The following is a 21,270-nucleotide window of genomic DNA, read 5'->3' as shown; positions in this document are numbered from 1 at the left end:
CCTCGCCACGTGGGCACAGACAGCATAGAGGTGCGTGGGCCAGAGTCCTCACTGTGAACCCATGAACTTTGGACATGGGTGCATCCACCTGAATGTCTCCCAGCACTGGCTTCCAGGAATGGCTTACTGACAGACAGATGAGGGAGGGCACCTCATGACTATCAGGAGATGGGCTCCCATTGGAGGCATCGCTGCAGAATCCATGCAGTGTGAGGAGCCATATGAACACCAGCAGAGCTCCCTTGACTGGAGCAGCAGCTAACTGAGCTGCTGCTTGTTTCTGTTAGTGGGGGCTGGGGAGGTATGTCAGCAGTCAGCCACAGACCCTGTCCAGCAGACAGACGGCAGGGCAACCATGGTGGCATCAGTAGGTTTGGGGATTGACCTGATATGCAACTCCTTGGGGGTGGTCATTCAATAGGCAGGAGGAGCACGGGCTCCAAGCCAGCACAAACCCTGACTGCAGGACCCCCAGACTGGCACAAGCCCCCCAACTCCCCCACAAACAACTGCACCCATGCCAACACCCCATCCTGCGCCATGGCTGCAGATGCGACCTCCCTCCCCACCCTCTCCCAACCCAGAGGTTAGTACTCAGTGGTACTCACCTCCTCGCTCGCCTTCGTCACTGCCGTGCCTGAAACTCACTTATATAGAGCAGCTGTAATTCTCGCCAGTGTGACATTTGACCGTCAAGGTGGCTAATGTAAGTGAGGAGGCCACACTCGCTAACTATATCAAAATGCAGTAAAGACTTGCAAATTGGCACCTTACCCATTTTGGGCACAAAATTATTTGTACCTCGAAGAGACTGGTGAGATCGGAATCACAGTAAGAAGTCTCACAACACCAGGTTAAAGTCCAACAGGTTTGTTTGGTAGCAAAAGCCACTAGCTTTTATTTGGCAGCAAAAGCTGGTGGCCCTTGCTACCAAACAAACCTGTTGGACTTTAACCTGGTGTTGTGAGGCTTCTTACTGTGTGTTTACCCCAGTCCAACGCCGGCATCTTCACATCGAGATTGGAATCGGCAGGAAACCAGAGTGTTTCTGAAATGTTCCTTTGCCCGCAATCTTACCATCTTATTTCACCGAATGGCAGGCGGGACAAGGTTGTTAGATACCGTCCAGAATCTTAAAATTTCCTATTGTGGAAAGACCATTTAGAACCAAAACAATAACATTGTTTCTTTACACAGATGCTGCCAGACCTGTTGAGTTCATATTTAATTTTATCTTTTTATTTCATATTTGAAATCTTAAAGGATCATTAAGTTGACAACACTCTGCCAAAGCTCCTTGGAATAGCGACTCTGCGCTGAGCAGAGACTGATAGCCAAGTTCTGCACACATGAGGACGGTCTCAACAGGGATCTTGGGTTCATGTCGCACTATCTGTAACCCCTGTGACTTGCCTGGGTTTGCAAAACCTCACTTACTGTACTGTCTGGAGACAATATACATCTCTGTAACCTGTGATCAGTGCTCCTTCCACTCACATTGTCGGCCACTTTAGGACTTGAATAGCAGGTTAGGTGTAAAGATTCACATTCTAATCAGTAATCTGTAAACTGTCTGTGCCTTATATGCTCTGTCTGAGGCCAGAACTCTCCATTCACCTGATGAAGGGACAAACCCAAAAGCTTGTGAGTTTACTATCAAATAAATCGGTTGGACTTAAACCTGGTGTTGTCAGACTTTTTACTGTGTTTACCCCAGTCCAGCGCCGGCATATCCACATCATGGCAGGTAAGATTTAAGTAGGTCCAGTCACTAGTCGTGGAGGAGCTGTGGTAGAGGGACAGTTAAAAATACTTCAGTGTTTCCCTCCCTATTTTCTTCTTGTACCAAAAAAAATGTCACTGGGCCATCACAAGCAAGAGAAAGGTGAGTTGAAATGATTTTATCCTTTAACCTGTATAAGGGCAGTATGGCAGTTAGGGCAGTGGTATGCTCCTCCTGCCAGATGTGGGAAATTAGGGAGCAATTACTGTGCGCAGTTCTGGTCGCCTCACTATAGGAAGGATGTAGAAGCTATTGAAAGGGTACAGAGGAGATTTACAAGGATGTTGCCTGGACTGGGAGGCATGCCTTATGAAGTTAGGTTGAGGGAGAACATAAGAACATAAGAACATAAGAAATAGGAGCAGGAGTAGGCCATCTAGCCCTTCGAGCCTGCCCCGCCATTCAATAAGATCATGGCTGATCTGTCGTGGCTCAGTTCCACATTCCCGCCCTCTCCCCATAACCCTTAATCCCCTCTCTTATCAAAAACCCATCAACCCGCGACTTAAAAATATTTAGCGAGGTAGCCTCCACCACTTCAACGGGCAGAGAATTCCAGAGATTCACCACCCTTTGAGTGAAGAAGTTCCTCCTCAACTCCGTTCTAAACCGCCCCCCCTTTATCTTGAGGCTGTGCCTCCTAGTCTTACTATCCTTTCTGAGCGGGAAGAGTCTCTCCACCTCTATCCTATCCATCCCATTCATCATCTTATACATCTCAATGAGATCTCCCCTCATTCTTCTAAACTCTAACGAGTACAAGCCTAATTTATTCAGCCTCTCCTCATAGCTCAACCCCCTCAACTCCGGCATCAGCCTAGGAGCTGGGACTCTTTTCCCTGGAGAGACGAAAGTTGAGAGGCGACCTGATAGAAGTTTATAAAATGTTGAGTGGAATGGATAGGGTGGATTCTCGGAGGCTATTTCCCCGGGTTGAAATGGTCGCTACGAGAGGACACAGATTGAAGGTGCGGGGAGGCAAGTACAGAAGTGATGTTAGGGGTAAGTTTTTCACTCAGAGGGTGGTGAGTGAATGGAATCGGCTGCCGTCAGTGGTGGTGGAGGCGAACTCGCTGGGGTCTTTTAAAAGACTTCTGGATGAGTATATGGAATTTAATGGGATTGGGGGTTATAGATAGGTCTATTGATTGGTAGGTGTTGATGTGATCGGCGCAACTCGTGGGCCGAAGGGCCTGTTTGTGCTGTAGTGTTCTATGTTCTATGTTCTAATCCCTGACAACTTTGGCTGCAGTTAGTGTGTCCAGTTGCAGCTCCTCACAGACTGCATTGTTCAATTGGAGTGGCAGGTGGATACATTGTGGAGCGTACAGCAGGCAGAGAGTGTGATAGACACGAGTTACAGGGAGGTTGTCACACAACAGGTTCAGTTGGGTAGATGGGTGATGACCAGGAGAGGCAGGCAGTGCAGAAGTCTCCCGTGACTATCCCCCTTTCGCAGTAAGAACTCTCACAACACCAGGTTAAAGTCTAACAGGTTTATTTGGGAACAAACACCACTAGCTTTCAGAGCACTGCAAAAGCTAGTGGCCTTTGTTACCAAATAAACCTGTTGGATTTTAACCTGGTGTTGTGAGACTTCTTACCATATTCCTCTTTCAAACAGGTATCCCATTTTGGATGCTATTAACAGGGGTAGCCTGTCAGGGAAGATATCAGCAAAAGCCTGGTCTCAGCTGGTTCTGCCATAGATTGGGCAAAGAGCAAGCGAGCAGTAGTAATAGGGGACTCACTACTTAGAGACACAGGCAGGTATTTCTGTGGCCGCGATCGAGACTCCAGGACGGTGTGTTGCCTCTCTGCTGCCAGGGTCTGAGCAATTGCAAGACATTCTTAAGAGGGAGGATGAGCAGCCAAAGGTCATTGCACATATTGGTCCCAAAAACACAGGTAGGAAAAGGGATGAGGTCCTGAAGAATGAAGACAGAGAGTTAGGGAGAAGGCTAAAGCGCAGGAACTCAAAGCTGGACTACTACTGATGCCATGTGCCAGTGAGAGTAGCAATAGGAAGATTAGGCAGATGAATGCATGGCTTGAGAGCTGGTGCAGGGGCTAGGGATTTAGATTTTTGGATCATTGGGATCTCTTCTGGGGAAGGGCTGACCTGTTCAAGTGGGATGGGTTACAACTGAACTGGAGGGGGAGCTAATATCCTGGTAGAGAGGTTTGCTGGAGCCACTCCTGAGGGTTTAAACTAGTTTGACAGGGGGGTGGAACCCAAAGCAGTAGGGAGACAGGCGTGAAGGTTGAGGACAGCACAGAAGTTGAAGAGAGCACATTAAATAGTAAAGGCAGTGTCAATAATCCTAGTAGTGATCAGGCAAAAGCAGAACAGAGAGCAAGAGAAGGCCAGATTAAACTGCATTTCTTTCAATGCAAGAGACCCGACAGGGAAGGGAGATGAACTTAGGATATGGATGAGCAAGTTGGGTTGAAGGGCTTGTTTCCATGCTGTAAACCTCTTTGACTCTATGACATTGGTAAGGCCACATTTAGAATACTTTGGACAGTTCTGGTCACCCCATTATTGAAGGAATATTATTCAACTAGAAAGGGTGCAGAAAAGATTTACTTGGATGCTCCTGGGGCTTGATGGTTTGAGTTGCAAGGAGAAGCTGGATAGACTGGGACTTTTTTCCCCTGGGGCATAGGAGTTTTCAGGGTGATCTCACACAGGTCTATAAAATAATGAGGGGCATTGATAAGATAAATAGTCAACATTTTTTCCCAAAGGTAGGGAGTCTAAAATTAGAGAGCATAAGTTTAAGGTGAGAGGGGAGAGAGATACCTAAGAGTCCATAGGAGCATTTTTTTTCATTCAGAAGGTGGTGGGTGTCTGGAACAAGCTGTCAGGGGCACTAGTAGAGGCAGGTAAAATTTTGTCTTTTAAAGAGCACTTAGACTTAGATGGGTATAAAGGGATATGGGCTAAATGCAGACAATTGAGATAGCTTAGTGATAAAAACTGGGCAGTGTGGACAAGTTGGGCTGAAGGGCCTGTTTCCATGCTGCAAATCTCTCTGACTCTCATCATTAGTTTAAAATGTGTATATTTCATGTATACTCACACTCATACATTCATAACATGCATCCACGCCATATAAACGTAACACATTGCACTCTGCCACTGCAGCACTTACTGCAGTTGAATAAATTAAATGAATAAGTAAATCAGGCAAAAAAGCGGGTTGAGTTGACATTATGTTCGTACATTTATAGTTCTGGGAATAAAAGGCCTCTTGAACAAATCTTTCCTGGCAACAGGCATTCTAAAGTACCTGACTGAAAGGAGTCTTTCATAGTGATGATATAAGGAATGAGAGGGATCACTGATGATGCCCTAAGCTTTCCTTTTAACTGCATTGTTAAATAGGTTATCGAGCTATATCTGCTGTCTACCAACATAGAATTCTTGTGTGCTTACTTTTGCATTTCACACTCTGATTACCATACCAACCTATCATTTTGAATGTTAGGGTGCACTCTGCCAGACTTTTGTACATTCTCTCTAAAATACCTTGACTCACTCCAAACACTTTCGGTTTTCTGATTAAAAACAGATCTGGCTAGCCTTTTTAAAAGCACAAACACACAATCTGTGAAGCTTAGCTTCTGCTTTCTGTGTTTTCCAAATATTTTCAACACACGACAACCAGTTGGTTGTTAAGATAGAGGTTCACACATAGGTAGACCATTGGTATATTGCTCTTTGGTTTATCAACACTGATCTCCAGAGCATTCTATTAACACCATTTCTGAAAGGTGGCAGCATGTTCAAAGCAATTTCCTTCAATTTTCATTTTAATTTTAAAAATAATCCCTCCAAAGCCTGCATCTGCATACTTAAATAAGTGTTAGTTCCCTTGATTCCAAAGAACTAAAAAATCCCAACAGTGAAGAAAGAAGTCATTCAGCCCATTGAGTCTGCACTGATGCTCCAAAAGAACATCCATACACTCACCATGGTTATTCCCCTAACCTACACATCTTTGGACACGAAGGGGCATTTTATCATGTCCAATCCACCTAATATGCACATTTTTCGGACTGTGGGAGGAAACTAGAGCACCGGGGGAAACCCATGCAGACATGGGGAGAACATGCCAATTCCACACAGACAGTCGCTCAGAGCTGGAATCGAACCCAGGTCCCTGGCACTGTGAGGTAGCAGTGCTTACCACTGTGCCATCTTGCCACCAACTCATTATATGGAAAATAGCTGAGGTAACAGGATACGGCCCTGAGGAACACTTGTGTTTAAAATAAATTAATCAGGTAAAAAGCCATTCATAAAAGCATGCTGAGAACAGTTAGTAGGAAAATCCTTGATCTCATGGATTAGACCCCCATTCATGTTTAAAGTAAGCAACCTTTGTAATAAGTTATGAATCTGCATTGTGTTAAATGCAATTAAAATTGGTACCAATTGTTACTTTTTTTTTCCTGGGATTTGATCATTTTGAATTGGTTTGTCATTCTGTAATGATGGAGATGTAGTTAAATAAATCATAAGAACGTAAGAAATAGGAGCAGGAGTAGGCCATCTAGCCCCTCGAGCCTGCCCCGCCATTCAATAAGATCATGGCTGATCTGAAGTGGATCAGTTCCACTTGCCCGCTCTCTCCCCATAGCCCTTAATTTCCCTGTCTATCAAAAACCTATCGACCCGTGACTTAAATATATTTAGCGTTGTAGCCTCCACCACTTCAACGGGCAGACAATTCCAGAGATTCACCACCCTTTGAGTGAAGACGTTCCTCCTCAACTCCGATCTAAACTGTCCCCCCTAATCAATTTGTGACATAAGAAGATCAGCACTGCAAAACATAATGAAATAGTTAAGATTTTTTCTAAAATCAAAAAACAAAATAGTGCAAAATATCTTGGCAGTTAAAGTTGATTAGTTATCCAATTCACTAGCGAAAGGGTAGTATCCTCAGTTCCCCTCTGTGCTTTATGTGCAAATATCTTAACTGTTTCATTATGTTTTGCAGTGCTGATTTTTTATGTCGCATTTTTGATTTATTTATTTCCATCTCCACCGTGTACAAGATGACAAACCAGTTCAAAATGATCAAATCCCAGTAAAAAAAAAGTAACCATTCAAAGATACTCAAGAGCAGTTTGGACAAGTTTTATTGGCATCATTCATTTCCAAGTTTTACTGTTTTTTCTTTAACACACTTGGTATTGTTCAACTATTTTATATTATATTTTATATTATATTATTCCTCGGATGGAGAAAGCTAGCACGAGGGGGCATGGCTTTAAATTAAGGGGGGGTAGCTACAGGACGGATATCAGGGGTAGGTTCTTTACCCAGCGGGTGGTGAGGGATTGGAATGCCCTGCCTGCTGCAGTTGTAAATGCGTCTAGTTTGGGGGCGTTTAAGAGATCTATGGATAGGTTTATGGACGAAAAGGGATTGGTATAGGCTAGTGGGTCATTGTTTTTGTAACTGGTCGGCGCAACATCGTGGGCCGAAGGGCCTGTTCTGCGCTGTAATGTTCTATGTTCTATGTTCTAACTAAAACAAAACACTTCAGAGTCTACACAGGTAAAAGAAACATGGAATTTTATTGGGACACATCTTCCTCACATTGTCCATGAGGCTCTGAAAAAGACCAAATCATATGATGTTGCACCACTTTGGGTGATAATGCCTCCAATGTATGATTTGCATATTAAATCATTAGAATTAATGCATTACTACTTGATATCCAAATAGTACATTGTACGACACTTCTGATTCCCATGTCTATGTTGTGAAGATAAAGAAAACCACAACTTTAAACTCTATTGTATTGCTGTCACTCATCTTCTTTCTCTTCTATTTGGGTCTCTTTTTTCCTTCCTTCCTTACATGGACAACAGCTGTGGCAGTTAAAATTTACCAGAACTGGTTCTCTTCTCCTTTGGAGGGGGATGAAGGCTTGACTCTATGAGTGGTCTCTCAGCTCTGTTGGGCAGGAGGAGGTTGGTGGATGACTCAGACTCACCAGTCAGGTTGTGATCTGGAATGGTGATTGACGCAGCATCTTTGGGCAGTTAGATCAGAGGGTCATAGGCTGCTTCTGTATGGCAACCAGTTCACGTCAGTTCTATCTCACTGTACCATGCTCTGTTGGAATGAGGCAGTTGCTGTGTTCAGCTACTTATCCGTAGTAGTTTGGGTCTCAGATTCAAACTTGTGCTTCTGGTTGGAGGTCTGGCAGGATGCATGCCTTGCGACCTTTGAAGAAGTTACACACCTGGCTGGTGTCATATTTATATTGTCCTCTTTCTATTTGTCCTGTTTCTCTCTCACTTTATCCAAGTCTTTAGCATATACACATAGCATGTTGTACATGAGAGTAGGGAGTTGAGTTCTTAGCCTTATCCCATGAGCAGTTCATATGATGCTCCATTTTGGAATGGACTTTTACAATCATAACTTTATAACAACCAGAAATTCATAACTTAGAAATTAAATGTTCTTCTTCAGCAATGCTTTCACTGTATGTGTTTCTCTTTCAGTTTCACTATTGGCTTAAGGGTATCTTGGCATGCTGATAGTCTGGACAAATCCACAAAATGACATGAGCTCTGTAAAGTATTGATTGGTAAACTGCAGTCTATTATCTTAGAAATACAAAGTCTGGCACTCCAGGTATTTCAAATATCTCCTTCTACAATATAGTGACTGCTTCAGGAATGTGACCCTGCAGTTGCTTGACTACGATCCATTTGCAGTAATCGTCCATCATGATCAGTAACATTTATCTCTGTACTCTAAGGGGCTTCTCCCAAGACATTCCCCTGGTCATAATGTGAAGGAAGATGACATCAACAGTTCTCTTGTCTCCTGATGATGAATGTCACAAGTAATACGATTTGGCATCATCTCTTCCAACAACTTTGGAAGATCTGGCCAACAGACAGGTTATTTTGCTCCAGCTTGATATTTTTTAAAACTTAATTTACGGGACATGGGCATCACGGGCTAGGCCGGGTTTATTGCCCATCCCTAATTATACTGGAGAAGTGGGTGGTGAGATTCTTTCTTGAATAGCTGTAGTCCCTGTGATGTAGGAAAACCCATAGTGTTCTCAAGTGGGGAGTTCCAGGATTCTAACCGATTGACAATAAAGGCGACATATTTCCAAATCAGAGTGTTGAGAGTAACTTGGAGGGGGACTTCCAGGTGGTGGAGTTCCCATGTGTCTGATCCCCTTTTCCTTCCAAATGTCAAGGTCATTGGTTTGGAAGGTGCTGCTGAAGGATCTTTGGTGAGTTGCTGTAGTGCGTCTTGTACATAATACATTCAGCATACTTCGTTCTCTATCACTGTTCAGCGCTGGTGATTGTTTGCAGAAGGGGTGCCATTCAAATGGAGTGCTTTGTTCTGGATGACAGAATATAGAACATAGAACATTACAGCGCAGTACAGGCCCTTTGGCCCTCGATGTTGCGCTAACCTCTGAAGCCAATCTGAAGCCTATCTCACCTACACTATTCCAATATCATCCATATGTTCATCCAATCACCATTTAAATGCCCTTAATGTTGGCGAGTCCACTGCTGTTGCAGGCAGGGCATTCCATGCCCTTACTATCCTCTGAATAAAGAACCTACCTCTGACGTCTGTCCTATATCTATCACCCCTCAATTTAAAGCTAAGTCCCCTTGTGCTACCCATCTCCATCCGAGGAATAAGGCTCTCATTGTCCACCCTACCTAATTCTCTGATCATCTTATGTGCCTCTATTACATCACCTCTTAACCTTCTTCTCTCTAACAAAAACAGCCTCAAGTCCCTCAGCCTTTCCTCATAAGACCTTCCCACCATACCAGGCAACATCCTGGTAAATCTCCTCTGCACTCTTTCCAATGCTTCCATATTCTTCCTATGATGCGGTGGCCAGAATTGTACGCAATACTCCAAGTGCAGCTGCACCAGAGTTTTGTACAGCTGCAACATGACCTCATGGCTCCAAAACTCAATCCCTCTACCAATAAAAGCTAACACAAGGTACGCTTCTTAACAACCCTATCAACCTGGGTGCCAACTTTCAGGGATCTATGCACATGGACACCGAGATCTCTCTGCTCATCCACACTACCAAGTATCTTACCTTTAGTCCAGTACATTGTATGCCTGTTACTCCTTTCAAAGTGAATCACTTCACACTTTTCCGCATTAAACTCCATTTGCCACCTCTCAGCCCAGCTTTGCAGCTTATCTATGTCCTTCTGTAACCTGCAACAGCCTTCAGCACTGTCCACAACTCCACCGACTCCAGTGTCATCCGCAAATTTACTAACCCATCCTTCTACGCCCTCATCCAGGTCATTTATAAAAATGACAAACAGCAGTGGCCCCAAAACAGATCCCTATGGTACACCATTAGGAGATCCAGGATGAACATTTCCCACCAACCACCACCCTCTGTCTTCTTACAGCTAGCCAGCTTCTGATCCAAACCGCTAAATCATCCTCAATCCCGTATCTTCTGCAATAGCTTACTGTGGGGAACCTTTTCAAACGTTTTACTGAAATCCATATAAATCCCATCAACTGCTTTACCCTCATCCACCTCTTTGGTCACCTTCTCAAAGAATTCAATAAGTTTTGTGAGGCATGACCAACCCTTCACAAAAACAAAAACCTTCACAAAAACTATCTCTAATCAAATTATTCCTTTCCAGATGATTGCCCACAACAGAAGTAAGGCTCACCAGTCTATAATTACCAAGGTTGTCTCTACTTCCCTACTTGAACAAGGGGATAACATTTGCTATCCTGCAGTCTTCTGGCACTATTCCTGTAGACAAAGACGATCTAAAGATCAAAGCGAAATGTTCTGCAATCCCCTCCCTAGCATCCCAGAGAATCCTTGGATAAATCCCATCCGGCCCAGGGGACTTATCCATTTTCATACTTTCCAGAATTGCTAACACCTCCTCCCTATGAAACTCAATCCCATCTAGTCTAATAGTCTGTATCTCAGTATTCTACTCGACAACATTGTTTTTTTCCTGTGTGAAAACTGACGAAAAATATTCATTTAGCACCTCTCCTATTTCTTCGGATTCCACACACAACTTCCCACTACTGTCCTTGAGTGGCCCTCATCTTACCCTAGGATGTCTTGTGCCTTGTAGATGGTAAGCTTTGGGGAATCAGGAGGTGAGTTACTCACCACAGGATTCCTCACCTTTGTCCTGCACTTGTAGCCATAATATTTATATGGGTAGTTCAGACTGGTGAAAGGTAATATCTGGTTTATGGTCAAAGGTAATATCTTCCTGTGGCATGAATATAACTCTCTACTTGTCAACCCAATTAGGGATATTGTCCAGGGATATTGTGACACTTGGGCTTGGGCTGCTACAGTATCTGGGGGGTTGCAAATTGTTCCAAACTTTGTCCAATCATCAGTGAACATCTCCACTTCTGATCTTGTTTCGGAAGAAAGGTCACTGATGAAGCAACTGAAGTTTGTTGCATCTAATACGATGACCAAATGTCCTTGGTGCAATCGTTGTGCTGTGGCAAATATCAGAGCTCTTGGAAATTCCACTCTCTGACCTTAGATGGGTAAATAATTCACTACACAGAGGTGTCCTTTCTGTTCATAGTACAAAGAACAAAGAAAATTACAACACAGGAACAAGCCCTTTAGCCCTCCGAACCTGCACCAACCATGCTACCTGGCTGAACTAAAACTCACTACCCTTCTGGCGACTGTATCCCTCCATTCCCATCCTATTCATGTATTTGTCAAGATGCCCTTTAAAAGTCACTATCGTATGTGCTTCCACTTCCTCCCCCAGCAACAAATTCCAGGAACCCATCTTCTACCTGAGAATGGGGTTATAGAACATAGAACATAGAACATAGAACATTACAGCGCAGAACAGGCCCTTCGGCCCACGATGTTGCGCCGACCAGTTACAAAAACAATGACCCACTAGCCTATACCAATCCCTTTTCGTCCATAAACCTATCCAGAGATCTCTTAAACGCCCCCAAACTAGACGCATTTACAACTGCAGCAGGCAGGGCATTCCAATCCCTCACCACCCGCTGGGTAAAGAACCTACCCCTGACATCCGTCCTGTAGCTACCCCCCCTTAATTTAAAGCCATGCCCCCTCGTGCTGGCTTTCTCCATCCGAGGAAAAAGGCTATCACTATCCACCCTATCTAAACCTCTAATCATCTTATATGTTTCAATAAGATCCCCTCTTAGCCGCCTTCTTTCCAACGAAAACAACCCTAAATCCCTCAGTCTCTCCTCATAGGACCTCCCCACCATACCAGGCAACATCCTAGTAAACCTCCTCTGCACCCTCTCCAACGCCTCCACATCCTTCTTGTAATGCGGGGACCAGAACTGCACACAGTACTCCAAGTGCGGCCGCACTAGAGTAGTGTACAGTTGCAACATTACACTGCGACTCCTAAATTCAATCCCCCTACCAATAAACGCCAAGACACCGTACGCCTTCTTAACTACCTTATCTACTTGATTCCCAACTTTCAGGGATCTATGTACACACACACCTAGATCCCTCTGTTCATCCACACTATTCAAAGTCCTCCCGTTACCCCTATACTCGACACATCTGTTGCTCCTACCAAAGTGAATTACCTCACACTTCTCCGCATTAAATTCCATCCGCCACCTCTCGGCCCAGCTCTGCAACCTATCTAAGTCTCCCTGCAGACTATGACACCCTTCCTCACAATCTACCACACCTCCAATTTTGGTGTCATCAGCAAATTTACTAATCCACCCAACTATACCCTCATCCAGATCATTAATAAAAATTACAAACAACAGTGGCCCCAAAACAGATCCCTGAGGCACACCACTCGTAACTGTACTCCATGATGAATATTTACCATCCACCACCACCCTCTGTCTCCTATCTGATAGCCAATTCCTGATCCAACTTCCTAGATTACCCACAATCCCATACATCTGCATTTTCTGCAGAAGCCTACCATGGTGAACCTTATCGAACGCCTTACTAAAATCCATGTATACCACGTCAACTGCCTTGCCCCCATCCACCTCTTTGGTCACCTTCTCAAAAAACTCAATAAGGTTAGTAAGGCACGACCTACCCGCTACAAAACCATGCTGACTATTTCTAATCAATTCATTACACTCCAAATAACTATAAATCCTATCCCTAATAATTTTTTCTAAAACCTTGCCCACAACAGAAGTAAGACTCACCGGTCTATAATTCCCGGCAAAGTCTCTGTTCCCCTTCTTAAACAATGGGACAACATTCGCTATCCTCCAATCCTCCGGGACTACACCAGAGACCAATGACGACCTGAAGATCTGAGCCAGAGGCTCTGCAATCACCTCTCTAGCCTCCCAGAGAATCCTAGGGTAGATCCCATCCGGACCAGGGGACTTATCTATTTTCAGCCCCTCAAGAATTTCCAGCACATCCTCTTTATCAACCGTAATACTGTCTATTTTACACCCCTGCAACCCAATGTCCTCCTCAGCTATATTCATGTCCCCCTGCGTGAACACCGAAGAGAAATATTGGTTCAATACTTCTCCAATCTCCTCCGGTTCCACACACAACTTCCCCCTGCTGTCTGTAACTGGCCCTAATCTTGCCCTGACCAACCTTCTGTTCTTGACATACTTATAGAACGCCTTAGGATTCTCCTTAATCCTATCAGCCAAAGTCTTCTCATGTCCTCTTTTAGCCCTTCTCAACTCACTCTTCAACTCCCTCCTAGCCAATCTAAAGCTTTCTAGTGCACTATCTGAGCCCTCCAATCTCATCCGAACATAAGCCTCCTTTTTCTTTTTAACCATCGACTCAACTCTTTTAGTGCACCACGGTTCCCTAGATCTACCAAATCCACCATGCCTGACAGGGACATACCTATCAAGGACTCGCAGTAGCTGCTCCTTGAAAAAACTCCACATTTCAGACGTTCCCAGTCCCTGTAATCCCCTAATCCAATCCATGCTTCCTAATTCACTCCTGATAGCCTCATAATCGCCCTTACCCCAGCTAAAATTGCTGACCCGAGGTTCATGCCTATCTCTTCCCATCACTAAGGTGAACGTAACCGAATTGTGGTCACTATCACCAAAATGCACACCAACTTCCAAGTCTAGCACCTGGTCTGGCTCATTTCCCAGCACCAAATCCAATATAGCCTCACCTCTAGTTGGCCTGTCTACATACTGAGACAAAAAACCTTCCTGCACGCTTTGTACAAACACTGACCCCTCTAGCGAGCTAGAACTATAGCAACTCCAATCAATATTCGTAAAGTTAAAGTCCCCCATAACAATTACCCTATTACTTTCACTCCTAACCAGGATTGTCTCCGCAATCCTTTCCTCAACCTCTCTAGAACTTTTAGGAGGTCTATAAAAGACTCCCAACAGGGTGACCTCTCCTCTCCTATTTCTAATCTCCGCCCATACTACCTCAACTGACAAGTCCTCATCAAACTTTCTCTCCGACACTGTGATACAGTCCTTGACTAGCAATGCTACCCCACCCCCCCTTCTACCTTCTTCTCTACTCCGACTAAAGCATTTGTACCCCGGAACCTGCAACATCCATTCCTGACCCTGCTCTATCCATGTCTCAGAAATGGCCACAACATCAAAGTCCCATGTCAGACATATGCTATTCATCCTATGACACAGTACTCTGACCTAAGTTATTCTTCATCGGATTTTTGTGCATCTCTGATTTCATTCAGCCACTGAGTTTTTGCCAATAGAGTTGGGGTTGCCTTCGATATAAAGGTTTCTGCCTCTTCAACGAGGGTTCCATCACCTCTTACAGGTCTTGCCATGGGATACAGGACAAAACATCTGCTGTATTCTGCTGTTTTTCTGGAACATAATCTGTCTGTGCATCAAATCTCAACATCCTCAATCTGAATCACTATGATAACATTTTTCCTAACTCTTTAGAATTTTACTGTCACTCAGGGTTTTCTGTCTGATTTTCCCACAGCACTCTTGGAAGAAGAGCAAGGGAGTTCCTTCCACATCCTGACAGATAGCTGTACCTCGATCAACATCACTAAATACACATGATCTGATCATTACCACTTTGCTGTTTGTGGGAGCTTGCTGTAGGTTAGCTGCTGCCTTCTCTACATCGCAACAGGTACATTCAAAATCATTGATATTTTGTAAGTCCCAAGCTTGTAAAAGGTGCCAGGTGAATAGGAGACCTTTCTTTCATTGATACAAGCTGTTTTTTTATTTGTTTTTTATTTGGTGCCTTGCCAGTTTAAAGAGACTCACCTGTGAAACCCAGGGGACAAATGCAAATGTAATCTGCCACCAGATCCAGACAGGTTGATTGGTTATTACAAAATCCAGAGTTGCAGTCGTCAAAATTAATTTCACAGTTCAGGCCCTCGAACCCTGTGTGTAGGAACACATTTATTAGATGCATTTTATAAGAGAGGCAATGACTATGCTTCAGAACAATGCAGCCAATTGTCTTCCAGTTCAGGGCATTACACTCAACACAAGTTGCAGGAAATGAGGAACTCTCTCACAAAGAGGATTTCGCAAAGGAAGTTGCCAGGGGAGAATATTGCAGGTTACAACACCTACAAGATTCCAGAAACTATTGCATTGGCTTTGGAAGGAAGTTGATGCTGCAGGACAGGATGGGAATATGATGTTATATATTTAAGTGTTTGCATGGTGGCTTTAAAAGCAGGTCACATCACTTGATGGTGAGGACATTGGGTACTCCATAGACTTCTGTCTTTGTTTCTTTTGCTGTAAAGAATCACAAAATACTACAGTGCAGAAGAGGCCCTTTGGCCCACTGAGTCTGCACCGACACATGCAAAGCCCTGACCTGTCCACCTAATCTCACTTGTCAGCACTTGGCCCATAGCCTTCATTATTTTGACATGCCAAGTACTCATCCAAGCACTTTTTAAAGGCATCCCACCTCCACCACCTGCCCAGGCAGTGCATTTCAGACCTTCAAAAGTTTTACCTCAAATCCATCCTAAACCTCCCACCTCTCACTTTACAACTTGTGTTGTAACCTTGCAACTGACCCTTCAACTAAGGGGGAGAATTGCCCCCTATCCACCCTGTCCATGCCCCTCATAATCTTGAATACCTCAATCAGGTCACCCCTCAGTCTTCTCTGCTCCAGAGAAAATGATCCAAGCCTATCAACCTATCTTTACGATTTAAATTTTCCATCCCAGGCAACATCCTGGTAAATTTCCTCTGCATCCCTTCCAGTGCGTTCATGTCCTTCCTGTAATATGGTGACTAGAACACAAGTAAGAAGTTTTACAACACCAGGTTAAAGTCCAACAGGTTTATTTGGTAGCAGACACCACTAGCTTTCGGAGCACTGCTCCTTCGTCAGGTGAGTGGGAAATTTGTTCACAAACAGGGCATATAAAAGCACACACTCAATTTACAGAATAGTGATTGAAATGTGAATCTTTACAGCTAATCAAGTCTTAAAAAGATCAGACAATGTAAGTGGAGAGAGCATTAAGCACAAGCTGAAAAGCCTCCAGACAGGACAGTTAGTGAGATTTTGCAAGTCCAGGCAAGTCATGGGGATAGTCTTTAACATGTCATTGATGAAGGCCATCACCTCAACCCCACTTCTTGCCTTCAAACAACCGCACAACTTCAAACAGACCATTGTCCGCAGCAAACTACCCAGCCTTCAGGAGAACAGTGACCACGACACCACACAACCCTGCCACAGCAGCCTCTGGAAGACATGCCGGATCACCGACACGGACGCCATCATCTCACGTGAGAACACCATCCACCAGGTACACGGTACATACTCTTGCAATTCGGCCAACGTTGTCTACCTGATACATCGAAACATAGAACAGTACAGCACAGTACAGGCCCGTCAGCCCTCAATGTTGTGCCGAGCTATGTCCAAAACCAAGATCAAGCTATCCCATCCCCTATCATTCTGGTGTGCTCCACGTGCCTATCCAATAGTCGCTTGAAAATTCCTAAAGTGTCTGACTCCACTATCACAGCAGGCAGTGTATTCCACACCCCAACCATAAGAACATAAGAAATAGGAGCAGGAGTAGGCCAACTAGCCCTTCGAGCCTGCCCCGCCATTCAATAAGATCATGGCTGATCTGTCTTGGCTCAGCTCCACATTCCCGCCCTCTCCCCATAACCCTTAATCCCCTCGCCTATCAAAAACCCATCAACCCGCGTCTTAAAAATATTTAGCGAGGCAGCCTCCACCACTTCAACGGGCAGAGAATTCCAGAGATTCACCACCCTTTGAGTGAAGAAGTTCCTCCTCAACTCCGTTCTAAACCGCGCCCCCTTTATCTTGAGGCTGTGCCCCCTAGTCCTACTATCCTTTCTGAGCGGGAAGAGTCTCTCCACCTCTATCCGTTCCATCCCATTCATCATCTTATACGTCTCAATGAGATCTCCCCTCATTCTTCTAAACTCTGACGAGTACAAGCCTAGTTTATTCAGCCTCTCCTCATAGTTCAACCCCCTCAACTCCGGCATCAGCCTAGTAAACCTCCTCTGCACTCCCTCCAAGGCCAAAATATCCTTGCGTAAGTACGGTGACCAAAACAGCACACAGTACTCCAGCTGCGGCCTCACCAATGCCCTATACAGCCGCAGCAAGACCTCCCTACTTTTATATTCAATCCCCCTCGCGATGAAGGCCAGCATCCCATTCGCCTTCCTGACCACCTGCTGCACCTGCAAGCTGGGTTTTTGCGACTCATGCACAAGGACCCCGAGGTCCCTCTGCACCGTCGCCTGCTGCAGTTTTTCTCCACGTAAGTAATAATCCTTCCTACCATTATTCCTACCAAAGTGGACCACTCTCTCTGAGTGAAGAACTACCTCGGACATCCCTCCTATATCTCCCACCATGAACCTTATAGTTATGCCCACTAGTAACAGCTACATCCACCCGAGGATCTGCACGTCCACTCTATCAATCCCCCTCATCATCCTATAAACCTCGATTAAGTCACCTCTCATCCTCCTCCACTCTAAAGAGAAAAGCCCCAGCTCCCTCAACCTTTTCTCCAAACCAGACAGCATTCTGGTAAATCTCTTCTGCACTCTTTCCAATGCTTCCAAATCCTTCTTGTAGTGAGGTGACCAGAACTGAACACAATATTCCAAATGTGGTGTCATCAACATTCGGTATAGTTGCAGCATAACCCCATGGCTCTTAAACTCAAACCCCCTGTTAATAAATGTTAACACAATATAAGCCTTCTTCACGGCTCTATCCACTTGAGTGGCAACCTTCAGAGATCTGTGGATATGAACCCCAGGATCTCTCTGTTCCTCTGCATTCCTCAGAACCCTGCCATTGACCCTGTAATCCGCATTCAAGTTAATCCTACCAAAATGAGTACCTCGCGCTTATCAGGGTTAAGCTCCATCTGCCACTTTTCAGCCCAGCTCTGCATCAATGTCTCTCTACAGCCTGAAAGAGCCCTCCATCTCATCCACTACTCCACCAATCTTGGTGTCATCAGCAAATTTACTAATCTACCCTTCAGCCCCCTCTTCCAAGTCATTGATAAAAATCACAAATAGCAGAGGACTCAGCACTGATCCCTGTGGTACACTGCTGGTAACTGGCCTCCAGCCTGAAAATTTTCCTTCCACCACCACCTCTGTTTTCTATGAGACAGCCAGCTACTTATTCAATCGGCCAAATTTCCTTCTATCCCACACATCCTTACGTTCTTCATGAGCCTACTATGGGGAATGTTATCAAATGCCTTTCGAAAATCCGTGTATATGACATCAACTGTTCTACCTTCGTCCACACACTTAGTTACCTCCTCAAAGAATTCAATCAAATTTGTGAGGCAGGCCTTACCTCTCATGAAACCGTACCGACTATCCTGGATTAAACTGCATTTTTCCAAATGCTGATAAATCCTATCTTTCAGGACTCTTTCCATTAGTTTACTGACCACTGAAGTAAGACTGCAGGAAGTAAGATACGCTGAAGGAAAGGATGTCCAGAGGCATGGTACATTGGGGAGTCCATGCAGATGCTACAACAACGGATGAATGAACACCGCTCAACAATCACCAAGCAAGACTGTTCCCTTCCTGTTGAGGAACATTTCAGTGGTCATGGGCATTCGCCATCTGATTTTCGGGTAAGCATTCTCCAAGGCGGCCTTCATGACGCACGACAGCATGGAGTTGCTGAGCAAGGACTGATAGCCAAGTTCCGCACACACGAGGTTGACCTCAACCAGGATCTTGGGTTCGTGTCACACTATCTGTAACCCCCATGACTTGCCTGGACTTGCAAAATCTCACTAACTGACCTGTTTGGAGATAATACACATCTCTTTAAGAACACAAGAACATAACATAAGAAATAGGAGCAGGAGTAGGCCATCTAGCCCTTTGAGCCTGCCCCACCATTTAATAAGATCATGGCTGATCTGAAGTGGATCAGTTCCACTTTCCTGCTTTCTCCCCATAACCATTAACTCCCTTGTCCATCAAAGACCTATCTACCCGTTACTTAAATATATTTAGCGAGGTAGCCTCCACCACTTCAACGGGCAGAGAATTCCAGAGATTCACCACCCTTTGAGTGAAGAAGTTCCTCCTCAACTCCGTTCTAAACTGCACCCCCCCCCCCCCCCCCCCCCCCCCTGCTTATCTTGAGGCTGTGCCCCCTAGTCCTGCTGACCTTTCTGAGCGGGAAGAATCTCTCTACCTCTACCCTATCCATCCCTTTCATTATCTTATACGTCTCTATAAGATTCCCCCCTCATCCTTCTAAACTCCAACGAGTACAAACCCAGTCTATTAGTCTCTCTTCATAGTCTAACCCTCTCATCTCCGGATTCAGCCTAGTGAACCTCCTCTGCACTCCCTCCGAGGCCAGTATATCCTTCCGCAAGTGCAGCGACCAAAACTGCACACAGTACTCCAGTTGCAGCCTCACCAGTGCCCTATACAGTTGCAGCAAGACCTCCCTGCTTTTATATTCTATCCTCCTCGCTATAAAGGCCAGCATTCCATTCGCCTTCTTGATCACCTGCTGCACCTGCAGGCTGGGTTTTTGTGACTCGTGCACAAGGACTCCCAGGTCCCTCTGCACTGTAGCGTGCTGCAGCTTTTCGCCCTTTAAATAGTAATCCCTCCTACTATTATTTCTGCCAAAGTGGATAACCTCATACTTGCTAATATTGTACTCCATCTGCCAGGTCCTCGCCCACTCGCTCAGCCTATCCAGATCCCTCTCCAGACTTTCCACACCCTCCGCACAATTTGCTTTTCCACTCATCTTTGTGTCATCAGCAAATTTTGTTGCCCTACACTTAGCCCCCTGCTCCAGATCATCTATAGAAATGGTAAATAGCTGAGGCCCCAGCACCGATCCCTGTGGCACTCCACTAGTCACCAACTGCCAATCAGAATAGCACCCACTGATACGAACTCTCTGCCTCCTATTAGACAACCAAACTTGTGCTTTAACTTGTGCTTAATGTTCTCTCCACTTATGTTATCTGTATCTTTAAGATTTGATTCGCTGTAAAGACTCACATTTCAATCATTATTCTGTAAATTGAGTTTGTGCCTTTATATGCCCTGTTTGTGAACAGATCTCCAACTCACCCAACGAAGGAGCAGTGCTCTGAAAGCTAGTGGCATCTGCTACCAAATAAACCTGTTGGACTTTAATCTGGTGTTGTAAGACGTCTTGCTGTGTTTACCCCAATCCAACGCCAACATCGCCACATCATGATGACCAGAAATGCACACAGTACTCCAGCTGTGGCCTCACCAAAGTTCTATACAACTCCATCATGACCTCTCTCCTTTTGTAATCAATACCCCAATTGATAAAGGCGAGTGTGTCATACGCCTTTTTCACCACCCTATTAACCTAGCTTTCTGCCTTCGGAGATCTATGGAGAAACATACCAAGGTCCCTTTGTTCTTTGGAACATCCCACTGTCAAACCTTTCATAGTATACTTCTTTATCAAATTACTCCTTCCAAAGTGCATTGCCTCAGACTTTTCAGAGCTAAATTCCCTCTGCTATTTATCTGCCCATTTGACCATCTCGTATCTATCTTCCTGTAAACCAAGACACTCAACCTCACTGTTCTGTGTAGAGAACTTCTTTGTGTGTTATTTTGAATCTATGTGTGCAAACCAGGTCTTTCCCTTTTTGTTTAAAACCTACAACCTCAAACAAAGAAAGAACGTTACAAAACTAAAATCGGCAACAAATTCCAATCAAGAAATTTGATGGGAACTTTTCCTATTGCTAGTGTTGAGTCATCAGGGGGTAATTCTCTTGCCACTGAGTCAGAAGTAATGGATTCATGCCCCCCACTTGAGCAAGTAAAGGTATGCTGACCTTTTAGTGTAGAACTGAAGAAACACCACACTGTTGGAGATGCTATCTTTTCA

At 44.8% G+C, this 21,270-nt stretch overlaps 1 protein-coding gene across 4 annotated transcripts in view; it reads right to left on the bottom strand.

Annotated features, from left to right (window-relative positions):
* LOC145344813 (uncharacterized) overlaps positions 1-21,270 on the bottom strand; it is a 1,415,987-nt gene that overhangs the window by 376,643 nt on the left and 1,018,074 nt on the right. For all 4 annotated transcript variants that reach the window (XM_080191980.1, XM_080191983.1, XM_080191981.1 and 1 more), the window contains one exon: positions 15,102-15,224. In XM_080191980.1, coding sequence (XP_080048106.1) covers positions 15,102-15,224 — 123 coding nt within the window. The remainder of the gene's footprint in view (positions 1-15,101; positions 15,225-21,270) is intronic.

This window comes from Carcharhinus amblyrhynchos, chromosome 7 (genome assembly GCF_965287045.1).
Source record: "Carcharhinus amblyrhynchos chromosome 7, sCarAmb.v2.hapA, whole genome shotgun sequence".
Taxonomy (NCBI): Eukaryota; Metazoa; Chordata; class Chondrichthyes; order Carcharhiniformes; family Carcharhinidae; genus Carcharhinus; species Carcharhinus amblyrhynchos.
This window is presented reverse-complemented; position numbering and strand designations above follow the sequence as displayed.